Source organism: Aquarana catesbeiana, linkage group LG02 (genome assembly GCF_042186555.1).
Source record: "Aquarana catesbeiana isolate 2022-GZ linkage group LG02, ASM4218655v1, whole genome shotgun sequence".
NCBI lineage: Eukaryota > Metazoa > Chordata > Amphibia > Anura > Ranidae > Aquarana > Aquarana catesbeiana.
This window is the reverse complement of record NC_133325.1, coordinates 670,273,140-670,299,767: the sequence shown is the minus strand read 5'-3', so window position 1 is coordinate 670,299,767 and position 26,628 is coordinate 670,273,140. Positions and strand designations below refer to the sequence as shown.

General features: G+C 46.5%; 1 protein-coding gene across 4 annotated transcripts in view; it reads left to right on the top strand.

Annotated features, from left to right (window-relative positions):
* Positions 1-26,628, top strand: part of LOC141128985 (3 beta-hydroxysteroid dehydrogenase type 7-like) — a 178,320-nt gene that overhangs the window by 77,455 nt on the left and 74,237 nt on the right. For 3 of the 4 annotated variants that reach the window (XM_073616671.1, XM_073616672.1, XM_073616670.1), the window contains exon 7: positions 23,848-24,330. The exons of the other annotated variant lie outside the window; for it this stretch is intronic. In XM_073616671.1, the coding sequence (XP_073472772.1) occupies positions 23,848-24,278 (431 nt within the window). In that variant the 3' untranslated portion in view covers positions 24,279-24,330. Of the gene's footprint in view, positions 1-23,847; positions 24,331-26,628 lie in introns of those variants that run through there. 4 annotated transcript variants of the gene reach the window in all.

Below are 26,628 nucleotides of genomic sequence, written 5' to 3'. Positions count from 1 at the left end.
TGTTAAACCACTGTATGGTCTTGGCCACCGTGCTGCAGCTCAGTTTCAATGTCTTGGCAATCTTCTTATAGCCTATGCCATCTTTATGTAGAGCAAAAATTCTTTTTTTCAGATCCTCAGTTCTTTGCCATGAGGTGCCATGTTGAACTTCCAGTGACCAGTATGAGAGAGTGAAAGCGATAACACCTAATCTAACACACCTGCTCCCCATTCACACCTGAGACCTTGAAACACTAACAAGTCACATGACACCGGGGAGGGAAAATGGCTAATTGAGCCTAATTTGGACATTTTCACTTAGGGGTTTTCTCACTTTTGTTGCCAACGGTTTAGACATTAATAGCTGTGTGTTGAGTTATTTTGAGGGAACAGCAAATTTACACTGTTATACAAGCTGTACACTCACTACTTTACATTGTAGTAAAGTGTAATTTCTTCAGTGTTGTCACATGAAAAGATATATAAATAAAAAAGATAATATAAATAAAATATTTACAAAAATGTTAGGGGTGTACTCACTTTTGTGAGATACTGTAAATTACTGTACATATATAATTTCCTGGCAACCTATCATTTTTGAAGGCCCTTCATATTTCTAAAACATAGCATGTACATACCAAGAATTACAATCCAAAATAAATTCTACTGCGGAAAGGGTAAAAAAAAAAGCATTACCTGTGCTTTTAGTAATGTTCACAGAGGAGAGCACTGGTCCAGGCAGCAGGCAGGGATGTGCTTGGCGACAGCAATAGTAATTATCCAGGCAGCAGGCAGGAATATTGTCTACAGTCAGCACAAGGATATTGTCAGCACAGCCAAAGCATTTGTCCATAGAAATTGTCCAGGTAGAGACAGCCAGCACAGCCATAATATTGGTCCTGGTACACTGATACCTGCAGACACTCATTATTGTACCGCTCTCCAGCCCTTCATAAACAAACTGCCTCTTGCTACAGCTACTCCAGACCCTAAACCAGAAATTACAAAACCTGGAGAAAACAAAAAAAATAGTTTTCTCCATCCGGAAAAACAATTCTGGAGCCCCTCACATATGTGAGACCCTTGTGTACTACAGTAGCAGGGCAACAGATCTGTCCAAGCGGTAGGCAAAAGCATAGTCCATAAAACAGGCCAGGGTCAGTTCACGTGCAAGCAGTCCAAGTGGTAGGCAGAAGCATAGTTGATAAAACAGGCTCAGTTTACGTGGAAACAGTCCAAACAGTAGGCAGAGGCATAGTCACAAAACAGGCCAGGGTCAGTTCACATGGAAGCAGTCCAAACGGTAGGCAGAGACATAGTCAAAAAACAGGCCAGGGTCAATTCACGTGAAAGCAGTCCAAACGGTAGGCAGAAGCATTGTCAAAAAACAGGCCAGGGTCAGTTCACGTGGAAGGCAGTGGCATGGTTATTTGGGGAAGCATGGAAAATGGTCAGCACAGATGATGAAAATGGGGAAATGGTTAAAAATATGGGCTAATATTTTAGGGATGTATGATAAAGTTGGGAGCATTCACCAATGCAAAGGCCAGGTTGGGAGGGACACGCTGCACACGCAACATTTTTTTTGCCGTCTTCGGCCTGCTTCAGGTGGTGGAATGTTGTATGCCGATCATGAAGTCGGCTAACAGCATCAGAGCAAAGGTCTTCTGGGGGGGGGGGTCTTTGTTTGTGATAGATGAGGGACGTGACGACTTCTTCTATGAATTTTTGGAAAGGGGCGGGCTTTCCATGGATTTGGTGTAGACTACGTAGGAATTATAACTGGCCAAATGGATGGGATAAATTGCTACCTTCTTGTACCAGAATCGGGACCTCCTTATTGACAAATAGGGCTGAATCATTTGATCATTGAAATCCATGCCCCCCCCATGTAGAGATTGTAATCTTGGACACATGTTGGCTTTTCAATGGGACCTCGTCTTCTTTGAACCTTAATTGTGGTGTCATCATGGGTGATGGATGTCCCTTTTATCCTTCCACCTCAAAGCCAGCACTTTGTTGCATCTCAATGTTGCTCTTTCCCCCCTTCGCAGCTTTTTGTTCGCTAGAGATTGTGGGAAGCCCTTCCTATTCTTTCTGGAGGTTCCGCAGGCCAGGGTTTTTGTGATGTATAAGTGTTTGAAAAGGGGCAGGCTGGTGTAGAAGTTGTCAAGGTATATGTGATATCCTTTGTTCAGAAGTAGGTATGCCAGGTCCCATACAATTTTTCCAGTTGTGCCCACGTAGGCAGGGCACTCAGGGGGCTGGAGCTGGGAATCTCTTTCTTCATATATGCGAAACGCATACAGATATCCCGTGGCTCTCTCACAGAGCTTGTAAAATTTGACTCCGTATTTGGCCCTTTTGCTAGAAATGTATTGCTTTATTCCTAGCCGGCCTGAAAAGGGTACCAGGGACTCATCTACACATATATGCTGATTGGGGGCATAGAGTTCTGCAAATTGTTGGGAAAAGAAATTCATCAGTGGGAGAATTTTATATAACTTATCGTAATTTGGATGATTGCGGGGAGGGCACTGGGTGTTGTCGCTAAATTGAAGGAGTCGCATAATCATCTCGTACCGGGACCTGGACATTTTGGTAGAATAAATGGGCATGTGGTGGATGGGGTTGGTGGACCAATAGGCATGTCCTTCATTTTTTTTTTGTAAGCCCCATGTTTATGGTGAGGCCCATAAACAATTTTAACTCCTCCAAATTCAGATCTCTCCCTCAAACAGACGGGCATATGATGATTGGGGGTTATTGGCAATATACTGCTGGGCATATAAATTGGTCTGGTCCACAATGAATTGCAGTAAAGTGTCGGGCAAAAACAGAAAAAAGCAATCGATCTCTGTGAAATTTTGGGTGTTGGCTTGCATACCTGTTGTGCTGTGAAAGGGGGAATAATTGGTGATCCCGAGTCGGTAGGCAGCCATGTTGGGTTGGCAACGCCATCTGGCATGTATGTAGAGGCCCTGGCTCTTGGGGGACGTGACACTCCATTAGTTGGGGGATTTGAACTTCCTGTGCTGGTACTCAGGCGTGATGTGGCAGCACTGGTACTGGGTCTGGGCATTTGTTCCCGGGGGCCTATCGCCGGCGCAGCACTGGTACTGGGCATTTGTTTCCGGGGCCTATCGCTGGCTTCAGCGCTGGTACTGGGCCTGGGAATTTGTTCTTGGGGCCTATTGTTGGCGGCAGTGCTGGTACTGGGACTATAATCCTGGTTGCTGGCGGCTGCCTGGTTTCCCTTTTAGGAGGAACCCATTCTTCATCCAAATCATTTGCCGATTCACTACTCTCAATCGGTTTAAATGCTGAATTTGATTCTGAATCAGAATTGGAATCTGATGAGAACTCCCCGCTGCTCTCATCAGTCGTGGAGAGGATCTGGAACGCCTCCTCACTGGTATATAATCTTTTGGACATGACTCTGATGGCTGTGTGACGGGTGGCAGGTGACGGTCACTGATAGATGATGACGGTGTGATGAGCGATGGTCACTGATGGATGACAGGCGATGGTCACTGATGGGTGACAGGCCACGGACGGTGATGGGTGATGGCCACTGACGGGTGATGGTCACAGACAGGTGACAGGCCACGGTCACTGATGGGTGACGGGTGATGGGTGACAGGCCACGGTCACTGATGGGTGATGGGTGACAGGCCACGGGCACTGATGGGTGACGGATGCAACGCTGACGGTCACCGATGGGTGACGGGTGATGGGTGACAGGGCACTGTCACTGATGGGTGACGGGTGCACCGCTGACGGTCACTGATGGGTGATAGGCACTGGTCACCACTGATGGTCACTGATGGCAGTCTCTTATGTGACAGGTGCACTTTATGGGGTGACTGTTGGTGACTGTTGGGCAGGGCAGCCATCAGAAATTTTGGGGCCCCTTACACAGCTTTAGGCCTGGGCCCCCCGGGGCCTGACCACCAACATTCCTCAGGGCCCACCCACTGGCCGTCCCACTGAATCTGCCCACTGGCCATCCCCTGAGTTCTTTGGTGCACCCACTTTTATTTTAACACTATTTTAATGCTGGATGTAAATGGGGATGCATTGTGGAGAGGGATGGATGGTGCTGGATGAGGATGGGGATGTATTATGGAGAGGGATGGATGGTGCTGGGTGTGGATGGGGATGTATTGTGGAGAGGGATGGATGGTGCTGGGTGTGGATGGGGATGTATTGAGGAGAGGGATGGATGGTGCTGGGTGTGGATGGGGATGTATTGTGGAGAGGAATGGATGGATGGTGCTGGACGTGGATGGGGATGCATTGTGGAGAGGGATGGATGGATGGTGCTGGGTGTGGATAGGGATGCATTGTGTAGAGGGATGGATGGATGGTGCTGGGCGTGGATAGGGATGCATTGTGGAGAGGGATAGATGGATGGATAGTGATGGGTGGGGATGAGAATGCATGGTGGAGAGGGATGGATGGATAGTGCTGGGTGGGGATGAGAATGCATGGTGGAGAGGGATGGATGGATAGTGCTGGGTGGGGATGCATGGTGGAGAGGGATGGATGGATAGTGCTGGGTGGGGATGGGGATGCATGGTGGAGAGGGATGGATGGATAGTGCTGGGTGGGAATGGGGATGCATGGTGGAGAGGGATGGATGGATGGATAGTGCTGGGTGGGGATGGGGGTGCATGGTGGAGAGGGATGGATGGATGGATAGTGCTTGGTGGAGATGGAGATGCATGGTGGAGAGGGATGGATGGTGCTGGATGGGGATGCATGGTGGAGAGGGATGGATGGATAGTGCTAGGTGGTGATGGGGATGCATGGTGGAGAGGGATGGATGGTGCTGGGCATGGATGGGGATGCATTGTGGAGAGGGATGAATGGATGGTGCTGGGCGTGGATGGGGATGCATTGTGGAGAGGGATGGATGGATGGATGGTGCTGGGCGTGGATGGGGATGCATTGTGGAGAGGGATGGATGGATAGTGCTGGGTGGGCATGGGGATGCATGGTGGAGAGGGATGGATGGATAGTGCTGAGTATGGATGGGGATGCATGGTGGAGATGGATAGATAGATGGATGGGTAGTGCTGGGTGGGGATGAGGATGCATTGTGGAGAGGGATGGATGGTGCTGGATGTGGATGGGAATGTATTGTGGAGAGGGATGGATGGTGCTGGGTGTGGATGGGGATGTATTGTGGAGAGGGATGGATGGTGCTGGGTGTGGATGGGGATGTAATGAGGAGAAGGAAGGATGGTGCTGGGTGTGGATGGGGATGTATTGTGGAGAGGAATGGATGGATGGTGTTGGACGTGGATGGGGATGCATTGTGGAGAGGGATGGATGGATGGTGCTGGGTGTGGATAGGGATGCATTGTGGAGAGGGATGGATGGATGGTGCTGGGCGTGGATAGGGATGCATTGTGGAGAGGGATAGATGGATGGATAGTGCTGGGTGGGGATGAGAATGCATGGTGGAGAGGGATGGATGGATAGTGCTGGGTGGGGATGCATGGTGGAGAGGGATGGATGGATGGATAGTGCTGGGTGGGGATGGGGATGCATGGTGGAGAGGGATGGATGGATAGTGCTGGGTGGGGATGGGGATGCATGGTGGAGAGGGATGGATGGATGGATAGTGCTGGGTGGGGATGGGGGTGCAGGGTGGAGAGGGATTGATGGATGGATAGTGCTTGGTGGGGATGGAGATGCATGGTGGAGAGGGATGGATGGTGCTGGATGGGGATGCATGGTGGAGAGGGATGGATGGATAGTGCTAGGTGGTGATGGGGATGCATGGTGGAGAAGGATGGATGGTGCTGGGCATGGATGGGGATGCATTGTGGAGAGGGATGAATGGATGGTGCTGGGCGTGGATGGGGATGCATTGTGGAGAGGGATGGATGGATGCATGGTGCTGGGCGTGGATGGGGATGCATTGTGGAGAGGGATGGATGGATAGTGCTGGGTGGGCATGGGGATGCATGGTGGAGAGGGATGGATGGATAGTGCTGGGTATGGATGGGGATGCATGGTGGAGATGGATAGATAGATGGATGGGTAGTGCTGGGTGGGGATGAGGATGCATGGTGGAGAGGGATGGATAGTGCTGGGTAGGGATGGGGAGGCATGGTGGAGAGGGATGGATGAATAGTGCTGGGTGGGGATGGGGATGCATGGTGGAGAGGGATAGATGGAAAGTGCTGGGTGGGGATGGGGATGCATGGTGAGAGGGATGGATGGATAGTGCTGGGTGGGGATGGGGATGCATGGTGGAGAGGGATGGATGGATAGTGCTGGGTGGGGATGGGGATGCATGGTGGAGAGGGATGGATGGATGGTGCTGGGTGGGGATGGGGATGCATGGTGGAGAGGGATGGATGGATAATGCTGGATGGGGATGCATGGTGGAGAGGGATGGATGGATGGATAGTGCTGGGTGGGGATGGGGATGCATGGTGGAGAGGGATGGATGGTGCTGGGTAGGGATGAAGATGATTGAGTTGCATTGTGAAAATGGATGAGGATGCATGGTGGAGAGGGATGGATGGATAATGCTGGATGGGGATGGGGATGCATTGTGGAGAGGGATGGATGGATGCATGGTGCTGGGCGTGGATGGGGATGCATTGTGGAGAGGGATGGATGGATAGTGCTGAGTGGGCATGGGGATGCATGGTGGAGAGGGATGGATGGATAGTGCTGGGTATGGATGGGGATGCATGGTGGAGATGGATAGATAGATGGATGGGTAGTGCTGGGTGGGGATGAGGATGCATGGTGGAGAGGGATGGATAGTGCTGGGTAGGGATGGGGAGGCATGGTGGAGAGGGATGGATGGATAGTGCTGGGTGGGGATGGGGATGCATGGTGGAGAGGGATAGATGGAAAGTGCTGGGTGGGGATGGGGATGCATGGTGAGAGGGATGGATGGATAGTGCTGGGTGGGGATGGGGATGCATGGTGGAGAGGGATGGATGGATAGTGCTGGGTGGGGATGGGAATGCATGGTGGAGAGGGATGGATGGATGGTGCTGGGTGGGGATGGGGATGCATGGTGGAGAGGGATGGATGGATAATGCTGGATGGGGATGCATGGTGGAGAGGGATGGATGGATGGATAGTGCTGGGTGGGGATGGGGATGCATGGTGGAGAGGGATAGATGGAAAGTGCTGGGTGGGGATGGGGATGCATGGTGAGAGGGATGGATGGATAGTGCTGGGTGGGGATGGGGATGCATGGTGGAGAGGGATGGATGGATAGTGCTGGGTGGGGATGGGAATGCATGGTGGAGAGGGATGGATGGATGGTGCTGGGTGGGGATGGGGATGCATGGTGGAGAGGGATGGATGGATAATGCTGGATGGGGATGCATGGTGGAGAGGGATGGATGGATGGATATTGCTGGGTGGGGATGGGGATGCATGGTGGAGAGGGATGGATGGTGCTGGGTAGGGATGAAGATGATTGAGTTGCATTGTGAAAATGGATGAGGATGACTCTGGGTGGGGATGAGTTACATAATGAAGAGGATCTAAACAATGTAACTCATTTCCACCCAGAGTCATCCTCATCCATTTTCCACAATTCAACTCAATCATGCCAGCTTGTTAGCACATGGGGCACAGCAGCACACACACAACTTTTGTGACTTACCCTCCATGCTGCTCTCTGGTATCTATCTTCAATGCATGCACCTGATAGGGCTGGCCGCGATCACCTGCTGAGGGGCTAGTTAGAAAGGCGGCAAAAGGGGGGGTTTGGTGCGAATGAAAGGCTTCTTTCTCTATAGCGGCCGGGCGCCGCGGCGGTGCAGTTGATAGACAAATGTGCAGCTGTGTTGTAGGAGGAGCGGGTCCTGGCCAGCCGGGCCCCTTGGGACGCCACCCCGCTGTTGGGTGACAGATGACAATGGGGGGGGCGATGGGACAAGTGTGGTGTTGGTGCAGACACTACAGAACACAGATCTGTAACTCACTGCTCCTGGCTCTTTTCTCCTCACACTGGAAACGGTGTGTGAGGAGGGAAGAGTCGGTAACAGGTAGTTACCACTCTGTGTTTACATTTAGTGATTGGCTGTGAATGGATCACAGCCGCTCACGTGGTAAACAGCCGCCGGCTAATGTCTGTTTACCAGCGTCTGTAACGAGCAGTGTTCCCGGGAACATGCTGCCACCGTCATACACGCGCAGCACGATCGCGAGCATGCGCCGTGTAAAGTGGGGAGGCTTCATCACGGCCGATTACGTGGTAAACAGCAATGCCCAATGGCTGTTCACCCCCATCAGTAACGAGCGGTGTCTTGGTGACACGCCGCCACCGACAGTACAGGGCTACGCGCACACGGTCGCGCGCATGCCCTGTTTAAATGGACGGATGTCATATGACGCCCGCCCAGAACGAGAGCTGCGTCGTCCAGCCGTCATATGATGGTGGGCGGGCGGCAATTTGTTAAACTGATAGGTATCCCTAGTCCTGCATTACCCCATAGTGCCAGCAGGTAAAACAAGAAGGATCTCTCTAAAAAAAAAAAAGGGAGAGGGGGGAAGGGGGAGGAGGATCCCGGAAGGAATAAATGTTGAGACATAATTATCCCACTCCTCATCCCCCAATGAAGGAATGTCTACTCTCCATCTGCTCAGCGAACGGGTAGGTTTAATGTCATAGGTTACTGCCAGATATAGGTACAGGGAAGAAAGGGGCTTCCCCATCACCCCAGAGATCAGAAGACGTTCTATTGGATCGGATTCAAGAACCACCAGGTTAGGAAACTGAGTCTTAAGGGCGTGCCTCAAATGCCAATACCTAAATTGAAATAACCTGGGGAAATGATACGTCTGTTGCAACTCCTGAAATGACTTTACCCACATCATCACATGTTTCAGTGTAAATATTCCTTGTTGGCCCACACTGCAGGGTCAGGGAGTGGATATAAATGAGGGAGCAGAGGTTTACCCCAGAGCGGCATATGCGGAAAGACACAGGACGGTTTCTGGCCTGCTATTCTAGAGCAATGCCATACCCGGATCGTAGTTTTCATAGAGCCCATCACAGAAGGGTGAGCCTTACAACCCTGAAACACTAAATTAGACAGTGCCTTATAGGAGCCTAAGAGGGCCGCCTCCAGATTTACTGCGGGGTTTTGCTTAGGTTGGGAGAACCACCACCGCACAGTGACAAATAACGTGGCCCAATAATAGAGCAGGAAACAAGAAAAAGAAAGCGCCTCTGAGTGCAAGCATTTATTTTAAAAAAATAGGCACATATACACACTTACATTGAAGTAATTAGAGGTTATCCTGGATCGATCTAGCGTCCATAAGCCGAAATCCTGTGATGTATCTCCAGAGGGATGGCCGCGGACCTCCGCTCGGAGTGAAAGACCGTAAGGCGGTCAAGCTAGGATCGAAACTTCCGTATTCCAGCAAGATGCTGAGGGCGTGTGATGTCACCAGGAAGACTGTAGTGGACGGGAACACACAACGCGTTTCAGAGCATGCTGGCGGTTTCTTTTTCTTGTTTCATATGGTTGCCTAAAGAGCCGGCTTCACTCTTCATGAAAGCTGCCCTCAGCGCTTGTGCTCACCAAGATAAAGAACTTTTCTGCCATTTCATCCACCCACCATTACGGACTTTTTAGAGACTTTCTAGATACTAATTGCAGCAACCACCATTGATTTTTACAATAATTAACCATTAGCCCTGAGCGCTGATATCTACATGTACTAATAATAGAGCAGTAAACTGGGAAGGGCCAGCCCGCCGCTAGATAACAGAATGTAGAGAATCCGTCTTCCAACCTTGGGGGGTCGTCCAGCCCAAATAAAGGAGGTCACGACACTCTTGAGGTGCCGAAAGAATGACCTAGGGTTAGGCATCGGTGTATGTCTAAAAAAACAAAAAATACAAACGTTTTGGTAAATAGATCATTTTAAGAAATTTCCCTCTGCCCACCGGTGTCAGAGGGAGATTTCGCCATGTCGTGCATCTCTGAGTGAGCTGCACCAACACCAGATACACATTCCTGTCTAGGTACCCAGCCGCTGCGTCCCCCACCCTCACCCCCAGGAATGTGAACTTGTCTACCCAACGTTAAGGTGTGTGAGTGTCTATGCGGGGTAGCGACGGATGTAACAGGAACAACACCGATACGTCCCAGTTGATGCAAATACCGGAGTATCAATTAAATTGATCAAAAAGGGCCAGTGCCGAGTGTAGGCAGGAGGAAGCACCAGCCAGATACAGGAGGGAGTCATTGGCATATAGGGAGAGCTTCTCTTTCAATGGGCTCACCCTTTTGCCCTGAACCCTCGCGTCAGACCTAAGGAGAATGGCAAGCGTTTCCAAAGCCAAGCCGGGGACAGCGGGCAGCCCTGGCGTGTCCCCCTTCCCAGAGAAAATAGCTCCGACAGAGTGCGTATATGTGCTCGAGGGTGGGCATACAGCATCCACAGCCAGGACAAGAATCGGAGCCCAAATCCAAAACTAGTCAGGACAACCCACAAATACCCCCACTCAACCGAGTCGAAGGCCTTCTTGGCATCGAGAGAGGCCACCATCCCAGGGTTTTTGGGGTCTGCCATCGCAATATGGGTATGGAGACAACGAATATTAACCACTTCCCTACCCGCCCATAGTCATATGACGTCCACAGATGGGATCTCCCATCCTGGGTGGACGTCATATGACGTCCTGGGATTCCCGGCCGCCTAGGGGGCGCGCGCGCCGCCGGGAGCGCGCGCGCCCGCCGCGTTCCTCGGGACCCGGTGCGTGTGCCCGGCGGCCGCGATGTCCGCTGGGCACCCGCGATTGCCCGTTAACCGGGCCGGCATGTGGATCTGTGTGTGTAAACACACAGATCCACAGCCTGTCAGCTCTGAGGAGAGCGATCTGTGTTCCCAGAACGGAGGAACACTGATCGGTCTCCTCCCCTTGAGCGTCCCCTCCCCCTTCAGTTAGTAATCACTCCCTAGGAAACACATTAACCCCGCCCCCTAGTGGTTAACCCCTTCACTGCCTGTCACATTTACACAGTAATCAATGCAATTGTATAGCATTGATCGCTGTATAAATGTGAACGGTCCCAAAAATGTGTCAAAAGTGTCCGATGTGTCCGCCATAATGTCGCAGTCACGAAAAAAAATCGCGATCGCTGCTAAAAAAATAAATAATTTTTTTTTTTTTAAAAATGCCATAAATCTATCCCCTATTTTGTAGACGCTATAACTTTTGCGCAAACCAATCAATATACGCTTATTGCGATTTTTTTTTTACCAAAAATATGTAGAAGAATACGTATCGGCCGAAACTGAGGAAAAAATTTGTTTTTTAAAAAAAAAATTGGGATATTTATTATAGCAAAAAGTAAAAAATATTGTGTTTTTTTCAAAATTGTCGCTCTTCTTTTGTTTATAGCGCAAAAAATAAAAACCGCAGAGGCGATCAAATACCACCAAAAGAAAGCTCTATTTGTGGTGAAAAAAGGACGTCAATTTTTTTTGGGTACAACGTCGCACGACCGCGCAATTGACGTTCAAAGTGCGACAGCGCTGAAAACTAAAATTTGGCCTGGGAAGGAAGGGGGTGAAATTGCCCTGTATTGAACCGGTTAATATCCATTCTGTGGCCTGACATAAAGCCTGTCTGATCAGGGTGTATTAGGGCCGTAATGATAGTATTTAACCGATTGGCAAGTATTAGCATTAGCATTAGTATTAGCATCAACATTAGGGAGGAAAATAGGATGGTAGGAGGAACGCAGAGTAGGGTCCTTCCCAGGCTTGGGGATGACCACTATTACTGCATCACTTATTGTGTCAGGAAGCACTTCCATCTCCAATGACTTAGCCAGTAGTGATTGGAGCCTGGGAGCCAGGTCTTCTGCATACATTTTATAAAATTCAAACAGGATACCATCAGGACCCGGTGTCTTACCTGCCTGCATCATCTTCAGTGCCTTCTGTATCTTCTCCACTTTAATGGGGGCGTCCAGTTTTTCTGAATAGGCTGAGGTGAGAACCGGGATGTCAATGGTCTCTAGATAAGCGGTGAGTACACTATGTTTATAAGTCACCCAGGAGCTATAAAGCATTTGATAGTAGGAGGCAAAGCACTGGTTGATCTCGTCGGGGGCAGAAAGGAGGGCACCATTGCAGGGCCGGACTGGGAATAAAAACCAGCCCTGGAAATAATTTCATACCAGCCCCAGGGACGTAGCGTGGGTTGTCAGCACCCAAGGTAGGCAAGTAAATTGCACCCCTAACCGGCGGACATTTAGTGCTCCCTGAGTCTCTTCCACTCATACTGTATTAAACCCCTTATGGTACATTTTAGGATGTACCACTCCTCTTTGTTCTCCTTTCTTTCCCCTTTATTTCTCTCTATCATAATTTCTTGTTTTTTTTCCCATCTCTCCCTCTATCCATCTTTCTTGTTCTCTCTCTTATTATGTCTCTTCCCCTCTTTTCCATGCATTCTCTCTTTTTTCCCTCTCTCATTTCCTTTCTTGCCCCCTTTCCTCTCCCTCTTTCCAGAAAGTAAATGGCTACATGCCCATTTATTGCATAAAATGATAGAGATCTATCTACACACACACACGATGCGAGTTCTGTATGTGTAAAAAAACAAAATCATACTTGGGGGGGGCACACCCTACAATGCGTTTACATTCAAGATGGTGCTGATAAGACCAAAGAGTAAAAATATTACAGCGCACACATGCAAAAATGACATTTAAATCCTGCAAGGATATTTAAAAAAACCCGAACATATTAAAAAAAAAATGGGGATTTGGTCACACTATATGGCAGCCCACTTACTGCATCAAAGTACCCCTTAATTAGTGGGTCCTACACTAATAAAAGAATGAAAGATCCTGCGTCTCAACCATTGGAGATACACTCCTCTTTATGGGAGAACTCCACCCCCCCCCCCCCCATTACCTCTTATTAGTGTCCACCAGTTCATAGGAGGAGTCCCTTCAGTTCTCCCATAAAAGAGTGTATCTCCCATGGTTGAGACGCAGGACCTTTCATTCTTTTACTAGTGTAGGACCCACTAATTAAGGGGTACTTTGACGCAGTAAGTGGGCTGCCATATAGTGTGACCAAATCCCTATATTTTTTGAATATGTTCAGGTGTTTTTAAATAGCCTTGCAGGATTTAAATGTCATTTTTGTATGTGTGTAAGACACACTACAATAGATGGTCAGAGATTGTGAACATGATACAATAGATGGTCAGAGATTGTGAACATGATACAAGAGATGGTCAGAGATTGTGAACATGATACAAGAGATGGTCAGAGATTGTGAACATGATACAAGAGATGGTCAGAGATTGTGAACATGATACAAGAGATGGTCAGAGACTGCAGACACATTAGAGGAGATGGTCAGAGACTGCAGACATGATACAGGAGATGGTCAGAGACTGCAGACACATTAGAGGAGATGGTCAGAGACTGCAGACATGATACAGGAGATGGTCAGAGACTGCAGACATGATACAGGAGATGGTCAGAGACTGCAGACATGATACAGGAGATGGTCAGAGACTGCAGACATGATACAGGGGATGGTCAGAGATTCCAGACACATTAGAGGAGATGGTCAGAGACTGCAGAATAAGGATGAGCTCCGGCGTGTTTGCACAGCCCATGGGCAGAGCCAGCCAGGAAGTTGGCACTGTGCTGTGCTAATCACAGGCAGTGAGACATTTCCCGATCTCTGCAGCCACTCACTGTGATTAGCGCAGCACCGACTTCCTGGCGGGCTCTGCACATGGGCTGTGCGAACACGCCGGAGCTCATCCTTACTGCAGACATGATACAGGAGATGGGCAGGGAATGCATGTATGGCTGAACTCAGTGTAAAAACGTATAGTAGGGCTGCACCACTCTACTTAAACCAGCTCTTCAAGATCAAGTTAGTAATCCTCCTTTTAAAGTAAAACTAAGTGCCAGAAGACAGCAACACATCCAATTCCCAAAATTCTAATTGTCTTACAGTGAAGTGGTCAGGATTAGTGGAGAACTTTAAACAGTTAATGAGTCTGTGAAGCTTCTAGCCTAAATCAGCAGTAAATCATCCAAAAAACATCAAACTGTGCAGAACACACAGAGCTCTGGCTAAATAGCTGAGCTGAAATGGTTAACAGATAGCCATGTGTGACCCTTCACTGGACACAGAATGCTGGCTGCAGCGTCTCCCAGATATCTTATCAGTGTGCAGGTTAGGAAGCTAAAAAAAAACGAGTACAGAGCCAGACAGGAGGGAGGGGAGGCTGATAGTAACCTGCACACTGCCCGAAGGCAGAGATTTCTGGATGACACCGGCCAGCCAGCATTACATCTGCTCCAGACGATCTCGTTTCCATTCAGCCAGAGCTCTTGTGTGCTGCAGGATTCGTGTGGCTGTGGTCATACCTTCCTCTATCTCCTCGGCTTCTGGTACTGTATCTCCCTCCTGACGGCCCCGATCCAGCACCTCTGCACTTTTAAATGTGGCGGGCTGGAGAGGGAGGGGTTACACTGTCTGCTGCATGATGGTCACTTGCTCCTCCAGCCCTCCCTGCTACATATTTCCTCAGCCAGCCCCGCCTCCTGATCACAGCACAGCCGCTTCTCTCTCAGCTGTTCTTTAAAAAAAAAAAAAAAGTTACAAAGCTCCCAGCTGACAGCGGCCTCAGAGCAGGCAGCCTACCGGGATATTTCCCGCTATCCCGGTAGGCCAGTCCGGCCCTGCACCATTGGGACCAAGGATCTACGCAATGGTCATCCCTCCCGATTGCTCCCTGGACAGCCAGGACAGTAATCGCCCAGTATTTTCCCCCTGTTCGAAAATACAATGGGTCTGATGGAGTCATTTCTTCTGCGTCAGGGCCGTCCTTAATAGGAGGACCTCCTTGGTCAGGGTCTGTAACCGATCATAATGTTGGGGCTCCTTGGTTCTAACATACAAGGCTTCTTGCCTAGTAGCCTCCTCCCTAGTAAGTTCTGCCCTGTGCTCCTTCCTGACCCTAGCAATGATGGTCTGGTACTGTCCTTTGGAGTATGCCTTGAAGGCATCCCACACAGATGTTACAGAGGCCGAGTCAAAGTTGACTCTCCAATATGTTTCCATCTCCCTCTAAATTGCGATTTCACCTCTGCATCCGAGACCCAGAACCGGGAAAGCCTCCAGAGTCTGTCTGAAGGGGTAGCCAACAGGTCCAGGGTCAGGAACAACGGAGCAAGCTCTGAGATACCTCTAGGTATTTTATTTTAAAAAGCCGGTCTAAAGAAAAGTAGTGCTGAAAAAAAGCACTTGCATGTTTTGCATATTATTTCTTTATGATCCTCACAACTGGGGACAAGGCATGGTCCTTTTGTCTACCTCAAGTATCTTGTGCTATAATTTGTTTTCCTTTCCCATCTCAGAGGAATTATGTCAACTGCATAATTGCTCCAGGACACTGACTCAAAGTATTGAAGCCACAGGGCTCCATGTTAATCTCATGGCCAGTTTCTTTTAAAGTCCGTCGGACTGATACAATAGTTTCATATTTTATTTTGAATTTTTTTTTGAGAGGAACGCTTTTTCCAACTGTGTTTTTTATGTCTACGAACATGGATCAACTGACAAAACTTTGTTGTCATATAAAAATGCTTTTTTGTCTAGCACAAACAGACAATTGCCTCGTTAAAATCATATCTCCGATTTTTACTTCCAAAGATCAGTAGTGCTTTACGATAACTCAGAAAGAGGAATGGCACCATCTAGTGATTTTAAAAGAAGACACCGCAGAGTTTCCATAGCATTTTTTACCTTTGTAAAGTGTTTTACCCACTAGATGAGCATGTTTCTTAACCGTGGAGAAGATGTCTTTTGTAACTGTTTTACCCTAATGAGATGCTACAGTACTATGTAAAAGTTGTAGGCAGGTGTGAAGAAATGATGTAAGGTATGAATGCTTTTCAAAAACATCAATTCCAAGGCCTCATGCACACTGGACATTTTTACAGCTGCATTTTTTGGCTTCAGAAGTTTTTTTCTGCTGTCAATAAACTCCAGAGCATGTTATCCTATGTGTCCATGCACGCATAGGCTGTTAGCAGCAGTTTTTGGCAGGGCCATTTTCTAGCTGGAAAAACCCCCCAGAACTAGTGGGTTTTGAGAGGGGTTTTTCAGCTGTAAAAACACTCTAACTCTGAAAACAGCTTAAAAACGCTGAACAATGCAGCTATTCTGCATTCATCAGTGTTTTTGAGCTATAAGCTTTAATTGGGGTATAGTTTTGCTGAAAAAAAGCTATTTTTAGCTACAGCTAAAAAACGCTGAAAAACTCACTCTACAGCAACAGCTTTCTACAGCTAACATTACTGGCTTTTTTATAAAGTCCAGTGTGCATGAGGCCTTAGACTTGCACACTTTGTACACTTGCACAAAGTCAGGGATTTTGTATGATTAACCAATTATACCAAGCAGGTGCCAATAATCACCTGCACCGGGTGGAGATGTCACAAAGGGACGGGGCCACCAGGTGACGTCCCCAGGTGGGCCCGTCCCTTTCCTGTTTAAGAATTGTCAGATGAAGGAGCAGGCAGTCGGCGGTTAGCCTTCAATGATTGCAGAGCTTTTTTTTTTTTCAGGTTTGGCGGGCGGTGTGATTGACAGTGGATTTACATTGGGGGGGCATTATTTTGGGATTTCTAATAAAGTAATTGTCAAAAACTGTGTTTGTTTCATTTTCTATGTGACACTTTTTTGGGGGAATGAGTAAAGGTACAATGTACCCCATACTCATTCACATGGGGGGGGGCAGGATCTGGGGACCCTCTTGTTAAAGGGGGCTTCAAGATTCTGATAACCCCCCTGCTCGCAGACCCCCACAACCACAGCCCATGGTTGTGGGGAAGAGGCCCTTGTCCCCATCAACACGGGGACAAAGTGCTTTGGGGTAGGGTTTATGCGGGTTTAAAAAATGCAAAATGCACCAAAAAAGTGCCTGAAAAAAGCATCAACCGCAACTGTATAGATGTGAATCTAGAGTAGACTAATGGAGTAAGGGAATTTCTGCCAGGTTCACCATGTTTAAAGAATAATTTAAAGAGGAGCTTCAGTCTGTAAGAAAATAAAAATCAAAGTCAGCAGCTACAAATACTGTAGTTGCTGACTTGTAATATAAGGACACTTACCAGGGATCCCACAATGTCGTCACCCCGAGCCGATTCGTAAGTTGGCTTTGGGCGCCGGCATTGTAGGTAAAGGAAACCGGCAGTGAAGCCTTCAGGCTTCACAGCCTGTTTCTTACTGCGCATGCACGAGTCACGCTTTCTAAATGGTTCTGCCGTCTTCTGGACCTGTGTGTGTCCCAGAATGCAGCGGGGGAAGGAGGAGGGACCGGAAGTATCGTAGATTGACAATCGCCAATCTTACCTGAAAGTGAGAGCAGGTACCTGTCAACCCCCCCCCCCCCCCCCCCCCGCAAAAGTGTCAAATGTGGCAGTGGAGGGGGGAGGGTGCGAACAAGCAGAGCTTCCCCTTTTTTGGTGGAGCTCTGCTTTGAGAAAAAAATATTCATTCTAGGCAAATTTGTAGACATTGAAATGATTTTAGCAAATGTTATTGCAGATGTTTTATCTTTTGTGTTTCTTTATTCCAAATGAACTGATGTTGCCATAGTACAACAGACTGACTGTTAAAGGGCAACTGCACTTTTTGGTTGTCAAATTTATGTAGTAAAAAGCATCATTTTGTTTTTGTTTTTTTAATCATACCCACCCCCCTTTTAGGGCTGAAGTAATCAGACAGCTGTTCAGCCACTGGGCCACTGGATCACATCTACCTTGTTCTTTCATGAGCAACTAACTAGATATAAAATTCCTACTGCAGGGGGTGCCTAAAACTTTTCCCCAAGTCCTATTGGGTAAAAGCAGCGAGACAATCCACAAACCATTATAGTTTCTCTCTACCAGCAAACTTTTTCATTTTTTAAACCAGAGTTAAATTTATACTGCTATCTGTGTACCCACTGGGGGCACTTTTTCTATCTTCCTGTCCTGGTAATACCTGAACAAAAAATTAGTGTGTGGGTCAGGAAAAGAAGAGACGGAGCAATAAAACCTGACAGTTCTCTCCCTGTGAATGTGCTTTCTTAGTTGTCTCTTAGCAAAGAAAGATTACATCACTTCCTGTCCGTGCGGGATAGGATATGAGGGTAATGCCGCATACACACAGGCGGACTTTTCGACGGACTAGGTCCGGCGGACTTTTCGACTGACTTTCCGACGGACTTTCGAATGAATGGACTTGCCTACACATGATCAACCAAAGTCCGACGGATTCGTACGTGATGACGTATGACCGGACTAAAATAAGGACGTTCATAGCCAGTAGCCAATAGCTGCCCTAGCGTCGGTTTTTGTCCGTCGGACTAGCACACAGACGAGCGGACTTTTCGACCGGACTCAAGTCCGTCAGAAAGATTTGAAACATGTTTAGATTTGAAACATGTTTTATTTCTAGGTCCGTTGGACTTTTGGGTAAAAAAAAGTCAGCTGAAGCCCACACACGGTCGAATTGTCCGACAGAGTCCGGTCCGCCGGACCTAGTCTGTTGAAAACTCTGCTCGTGTGTACGCGGCATTAGTCTCTTGAATGTCTGGACAAGTTTTTGACTGCCACCTTTAAGGGAGATTTATGTTGTATTTTTTTTTATTTTTATTATTATTTAAATTTTTACAAATCCTTTTTGAAGATTTTGTGTAAAAATAAAGCCAACATTTTATTTTTATTTTAGATAGATGATAGAATTGTTTGAACTTGTCAGTCTCTGGCAAGGGAGAATTCCTGTTCAACTGTGTGTGAAACAGGGACAGGAAATGAGGGACAATTCCCCCAGTGGGGGCACAGGTATAAAAACCATAGAAATGTTTTCCTGAATCCAGATCTGAACAGAACGATTTGACTAGATTTCCACTTTAAACTATTTAACTTTATGTATCACTGTGGGGGGTCACAATCTCTCTATATGTTGCAGAAAAGTAGAATGTCAATAATTACATTCACTGAACTAGGACTCATAGATCCTCAATTAAATGTAATAACATCAGAAAAGAAATAAGATCAATTGTAAAGCAGCACTTTGGACACATGATGGCGCTGTTCACTACACAATTTTACAGTTTCCAGCAGCCAGGACTATACCTATAACTGGTATGTAGTTATGTTGGCAAACATTTTTCAAATTTCCATTTTAAGTTTCCCACCAGCAGTCTTAAACAAGTGTATTGGATTATCTGAAACAATTATGTACAGCTGTATTGCGTGTCCTTTTCATTATTTATAGATTTAACTGAAAATCTGGATTTACTATTAATATATATATATATATATATATATATATATATATATATATAAAACACATAACAATATACCACTGACAGGTAAAGTAAATAACATTGATTATTTTGTGACAATGGCTCATAAATGTGGCTGAGATATATTAAGCAGCAAGTGAACATGTTGTCCTTGAAGTTGATGTGTAGAAAGAAAAAAAAATGGGCAAGCGTAAGGATTTGAACGACTTTGACAAGGGCTGAATTGTAGTGGCTAGATGACTGTGTCAGAGAATTTCAAAACTGCAGCTCTTAGGGGATGTTCCCGGATTGCAGTGGTCAGGACCTACCAAAAGTGGAAGAAAGACCAGTAAACCGGCAATAGGGTCATGGGTGTCCAAAGCTCATTGATGCATGTGGGGAGCAAAGGTTGGCCCGTATTGTATTATCCAATAGAAGGGCTACTGTAGCTCAGATTGCTGACAAAGTTAATGTTAGTTCTGATAGAAAGGCGTACACAGTGCTTTGCAGTTTGTTGCGTATGGGGCTGTGTAGTCATAGACCGGTCAGGGTGTCCATGCTGCCACCTGTAAACTCTGCCACCTGACTACCACTTCTGGTTGAAATGTGGGTTTTACTAGGCCTTACCACAATGTATGTTAACACACTCAATCCGAAATGTAGTGCGTTGCGTGGCACCACAATGGACTACTACTGTAGTGGGTAATGCACCCACACTGCAGTGATACACCATACACATGCCATGCTTTGTGGTGCACTCATTTTTTTGAGGGGGGTGGGGGGGTTGTGCATTAAGGTGCAGCCTATTAATAATGTAGCAGAGTGGCCTAAAGTAGATGTGAACCTTAACTGAATGACATTTCATTTTCTATATAATAATATCACGTTTACAACACGCTACCATTGAAATTAACAGAGACAGCTGACAAGTAGCAATGCCTCTAGAAAGCGACATGCTTTTAAACACAACTCTACCGTAACTGTGTGTATTGCACTGTGTGAAGCCCATTGTAATATTCATAGCAGACATTGGAGGGTAATTAAGAGGCTTTAACCCTTTTGCTGCCAGGTCTGACAGCGGGGGTTTCACACACACAATATGGTGACTGCAGCCACCGGAATTATGTGTAAAACTGACAGGCCCCTGTCAGACCCCTTCCTGTCAGGTGAGAGCATTCGGATGGCTGCGGTGCCGCCCATTTGCTCACACACACACACACACACCCCTGGTACCGGTGCCCCCCGGTACCGGTGTCCCCGCCATGTATTCTGGGCTCTGCTTGCCCATCTGCGGGCCTGAGACCGACAAGGTGGGTGCCGGCGGGTGGAGGGGAAGGAGAGGAGCCCCTCCCCTTCTTGCTGTGCCCCAGAAAACCCTGGGCAAAAATGTTCTTGGCCCCCCGCCATGCAATTTCGCTCTCCACCTGCTCTGAGACATGCAATAAATAGCAACTGGTTACAGTACAGGAATACTGCTCACTGGTTGCTAGAAGCACATGATTTCTGCTTGTTGATTGGTTGCTAGAGATTACTGTACAGTAATACTGCTCACTGGTTGCTAGAGGTTACAGCCCACCATCTCCTCACTGCCTGAACACCATGGACTGGGGTGGTGAACGGACCTATCAATAGACAGAAAACTCCAAGGGATCCTAGAACTCTGGGGATCAGTGGCAGTGCTGAGGGAGAGGAGGGTGTGATCAATAGCAATGCTGTTTTTTTTTACTGACTACCAATATAAAGAGGAGTTTCAACACTGGCCACCAATGTAATAGGGGTTTACACTGACCACTAATGTAATAGAAGCATTCACAGTAACCACCAATGTAAGGAGGGATTTACACTGACTACTAATGTAAGGGGAACATTCACACTGGCCACTAGTGTGAATGAAAGGATTCTACACCAAGCCCCAATGTAATGAGAAGATTTACACTGACCACCAATGTAACTGAGACATGTAGCCTGCTTTCACATTTGTGTGTGTTGGGAACACATGCAAAATCGCTTCCCTGCCACCACAGAAATGTGCTGCCCTTTAGCAGATACACAGCAGTGCCTCTACACCCCCAAATCTCCCCCATCCTCTCCACTCCAACCCTCCCCCCCTTTAACTCTACCTGCCTCCTCTGCTCATCTTTGCACCCACCTTCCTTACTTCTATACATCCCCTCCTTGCTCACCTGTGCACCCCAAACTGTAATTTATTCTCTGCCTACCTCTGCACACCCCACACTACCCTCCCCCCCCACCACCAATTTGCTTTCCTTTGCAGAACAGGCTGATGTTAGGCTTAATGACCACAGTTGCAGGCAGGACTTTCAAGCATGCCCCTCCGCAGTGGGCAGCATTCAGTATAGGTGATGGTGGATATGATCTCAGGGGGGGCATGATATGCATAAGAATGCCACCTTTATTTACATATCAATGCGGCCGGACACTGCTATTTACATATAAATGCCGCGGCTTTTTACTTATGAATGCCGGTTATTTACATGTAAACACGGTCTGGAGGTGAGTCATCCATACACAACAATAGGGCAGAGCTGGGCAGCATTAGTAGCAGCATTTAACACTGAGATATCAGGACACAGCACAGGACTAAAATTTCAAGGGACAAGGGAATTTAAACCAGGATAGGTGGCTAGTATGAGGCAGCTGCTTTGGACTCCACAACAATGCAGGGCCCAGGGCAGCTGCCCCTTTTGCCCTGCCTGAAAGACGGCCCTGCTTCCAGGTCACCTGTCACTTTCCCCACCTTGCATAGCCGGAATGCAATGTTTTGCAATGCGATCTGCATTGCAAAACATTCAGTGGCGCACAGAGGAGACATGCAGGGTCTTTTACACCCTGCATGTCTCATTAAAGAGAACCTGTCACCTAAAAATAATCACATAGGGGACTTTTTGTCCCCTATATGATGAAAAAAAAACGTTTTTTTAGCAAAAAAAATAAAGTTACACCCAAGCACATTAAATCACCCCTTCCCAACATTTTTTTGAGGCCACCCCACCCCAACATACAAACATAAACGCATGCATCTGACATAAATAAATTGGAACTACCACTATTTTATTCTCTAGGGCAGTGAAGGCGAACCTTGGCACCCCAGATGTTTTGGAACTATATTTCCCATGATACTCATGCACTCTGCAATGTAGTTGAGCATCATGGGAAATGTATTTCCAAATCACTGCTCTAGGGTGTCTGGGAGTTTTGTGTATTCTTCAGGCCTAAAAGGATTTTTTAAACATGTGTGCAAAAAACACAAAAACAGCTCCAGGAGTGAAAAGGTTAAAAACACTGCTTAAATGCAGCTTAACCACTTCCTGACCTCCTCACATACATATACGGCGGCAGAGTGGCACCGCTGCGCAAACTGCCGTATAGGTACGTCGGCCCCTTTAAGAGCCATAACAGGCACATGCGCGTGCCCGCTGTGCGGCGGGGGAACCCTATGAGCCACCCGTGATTGCGGGCACGAGAGTGAGAGCTGGGATTTGTGTGTGTAAACACACAAATCCCTGTTCTGTCAGGAGACAGATCGTTTGTTTCTTCTAAGTAGGAACAACCAATCTGTCTGCTCCCCCAGTCAGTCACATCCCCATACAGTTAGAATCACTCACGAGGGAACACATTTAACCCCTACTGTTATCGCCCCCTAGTGTTAACCCCTTGGACACCCCCTAGTGTTAACCCCTTCCCTGCCAGTGATATTTACACAGTAATCAGTGCATATTTATAGCATTGATCGCTGTATAAATATTACTGTTCTGAAAAATGTGTCAAAAGTGTCCAATCTGTTTGCTGCAATGTCGCAGTACCGCTAAAAATCACAGATCACCGCCATTACTAGTAAGAAAAAAATAATAATAATAATAAAAATGCCATAAATCTTTCCCATAGTTTTAAGATGCTATAACTTTTACGCAAACCAATCAATAAACGCTTATTGCGATTTTTTTTTTTTTTTTTTACCAAAAATATGTAGAAGAGTATATATTGGCCCAAACTGATGAAGAAATTTCTTTTTAAAAAAAAAATTGGGGGATATTTATTACAGCAAAAAGTGAAAAATATTGTGTTTTTTTTCAAAATTGTCTGTACTTTTTTTGTTTATAGTGCAAAAAATAAAAACCGCAGAGGTGATCAAATGCCACCAAAAGAAAGCTCTATTTGTGAGAAAAAAAAGGAAGTCAATTTTGTTTGGGTACGGCGTCGCACGTGCAATTGTCAGTTAAAGTGACGCAGTGCCGTATCTCAAAAAATGGCCTGGTCAGGAAGGGGGTAAATTCTTCCGGGGCTGAAGTGGTTAAACAAAGGCTAATGATGCTCGTGTGAATGAGCCCTTAAGCATCTATGGCAGCAGAAGCCAACTGCGATCTAACAGCTATGAACCCTGTGAGTTCACTGCACGGAGCGATCACGCTCAGATCTATACTCCATGGTCCCTGCTGGCCATTCTGAAACAGATTTTTTTCTTGTAATCCCAATGTCACTAGAGCTTTTGGCTGAATCTTTTGGTTTAATTACAGGTAACGTGGCCTGGATGCATGTGCTTGCCGCTCGTCAGATGCAGCTGAACCCACATGTTCTCGGTGGACAGGCATACTACGCATATGATGACACCCCGTTTAGGCATCTAAAGGACTTTGTTCAGGAACTGTTCACTGAATTTGACCCTGATATACAAATGGGGTCATACATGCCGTACTGGAAGATGTGGTTGATTATAATGATTTACAACTCAATAATATTCATTGTGAAGCCTTTTTGGAAACTGAAACCCTTCTTAACTGTACCAATCCTGAAGTTAGTGAATACTACATTCTATGCTGACACCGATAAGGCATTCAGACACTTTGGATACAAGCCCTATTACAGCTGGGTGGAAAGCAAGCAGAGGACCTGCCAATGGCTGAAACAGGCAACTGAAGACCTGAGAAAGGCTAAAAAGAATTCTTAAAGGCTGATTCTATAAATGTTTAAACAAAAATAAAAGTGCCAATGCTACCATATTATAACGAGATTTTTATTTAAACTTGGGCTGTCTTGACATATAACTCTAGTTACACACAAGTTGCTCCAAAATAATACCCCTCACCCACATACCCCTCTATAGTAATACCTCTATATTATATTAATATTATCCCTCAGCCACACTTCCCAATGCGACATTTCAACACAAATACATTATGTCTGGGTACAACGTAATGTGGGTGTTACGGGGGCGAATTGGAGGAAGAATCCAACTAATAGTAGGTTCATACCCCACTAAAGGCCCTTTCACACTGCTCCTTTGAGAAAAAAAAATGCATATGCGTTTTTACTGCTTTTTTTGGTGTGTTTTTTTATGCATTTCTTGTGCAATTTCTGGTTGCCTGACTCCAATCATGCACCTATGAAACATGGAAATATGACTCAAAAAGCACACCAAAAATGCAACCTGCAGTGCATTTTTTATATGTTTTCCATTCACTTCAATGGGGAGGTGCTATTTAAACATGCACCAAAAATGCAGCATGCAGAACTCTCAAAAACATATCGCACCTGCAGCACATTGGTGTGAAGAGTTCCATAAGATTTAAAGTCCTCATGCACACAGGGCGTAAGAAAAATGAGCTGCAAAGCCAGTACCGACGCCAGGAAAAAGCTGCTGTAAAAACACGCTTTTAGTAGCTTTTGACATTGGCGTTAATGCACATTTAGCGTTTCTCTGCCTCCTCTGTTTTTCACACCAAAATACAATTACTACAGAGCACAAGTCACATGACATGTCATAATCAATGGTTTCCTATGAGAGCCATATTAACTGATCCGACTTTCAGCCCATTGATTTGAATGGAAGTCGCATCCAAGTCGGATCATCATGATCCAACTTATGGCAAGCGACTTGTGCTCTGAGAATCTTGAAGGGAAACCCCATGCCAAAATAAAAAATAAAAAAAAACGGCATGGGGTCCAGCCCCCCAAGACCATACCAGACGCTTTAGTCTGGTATGGATTTTGAGGGGTACCCCAAGCCAAAAAAAATAAAATGGCGCGTGGTCCCCCCCCCCCCCCCAAAATCCAGGGGCTTTTTCTTCATAAAGGAATTTCTTTATAACTTTCTTTCTTTCTTCATAAATTTAGGTCAACATGTATTCTGTACAGTATATACCATAGTTTGTGGACTCTTTCCTACTTTCCTACAGACTTAATAAGATACACTGATTTGGGTTATTTTCACCAAAGAAATGTAGCAGAATACATGTTGGCCTAAAATTATGAAGAAAGATTATTTATTTGCAAAATGTTATAACAGAAATGAAGAAAAACCTTTTTTTTTCAAAATTATTGTTTTACATTTATTTAGCAAAAAAAATATAAAGCCCAGTGGTGATTAAATACCACCAAAAGAAAGCTCTATTTTTGTGAAAAAAATGATAAAAATGTCATATGTTACAGTGTTGCATGACAGCGCAATTGTCATTCAAAATGTGACAGCGCTGAAAACTGGTCTGGGCAGGAAGGGGGTGAAAGTGACCTTTACTGAAGTGGTTAAAAAGCAGAACAAAAATGCATGAAAATTGTATCCCTTTAACCACTTCCCGACCGGCGCACGCCGATGTACGTCGGCAGAATGGCACGACTGGGCGTACATGTAAGTCCCATTGAATTCCCCGCCATGCCATTGCGTGTGCGCCGGCTGGGAGCTCCGTGAGTCGGGTCGCGGGTCCCGTGGACTTGATCGCTGCGGGGATACCCGCGATCGCCTCACGGAGAGGATGAATGGGGAGATGCTGATGTAAACAAGCATCTCCCCGTTCTGCCTAGTGACAGTGTTACTGATCTCTGCTCCCTGTCATCGGGAGCAGAGATCAGTGACGTGTCACAGCTAGCCCATCCCCCCTACAATTAGAAAACATTCCCTAGTACTGACTTAACTCCTCCCCGCCCCCTAGTGGTTAACCCCTTCATTGCCAGTGTCATTTACACAGGAATCAGTGCATTTTTATAGCACTGATTGCTGTATAAATGACAATGGTCCCAAATATGTGTCAAAAATGTCCGATGTGTTCGCCATAATGTCACAGTCACAATAAAAATCGCTGATCGCCGCCATTACTAGTAAAAAAAAATTATTTTAAAAAAATGCCATAAAACTATCCCCTATTTTGTAAACGCTACAACTTTCGCACAAACCAATCAATAAACGCTTATTGCAATTTTTTTTTTACCAAAAATATGTAGAAGAGTACATATCGGCCTAAACTGAGGAAAAAAAATGTTTTTTTAATTATTTTTTGGGGTTATTTATTATAGCAAAAAGTAAA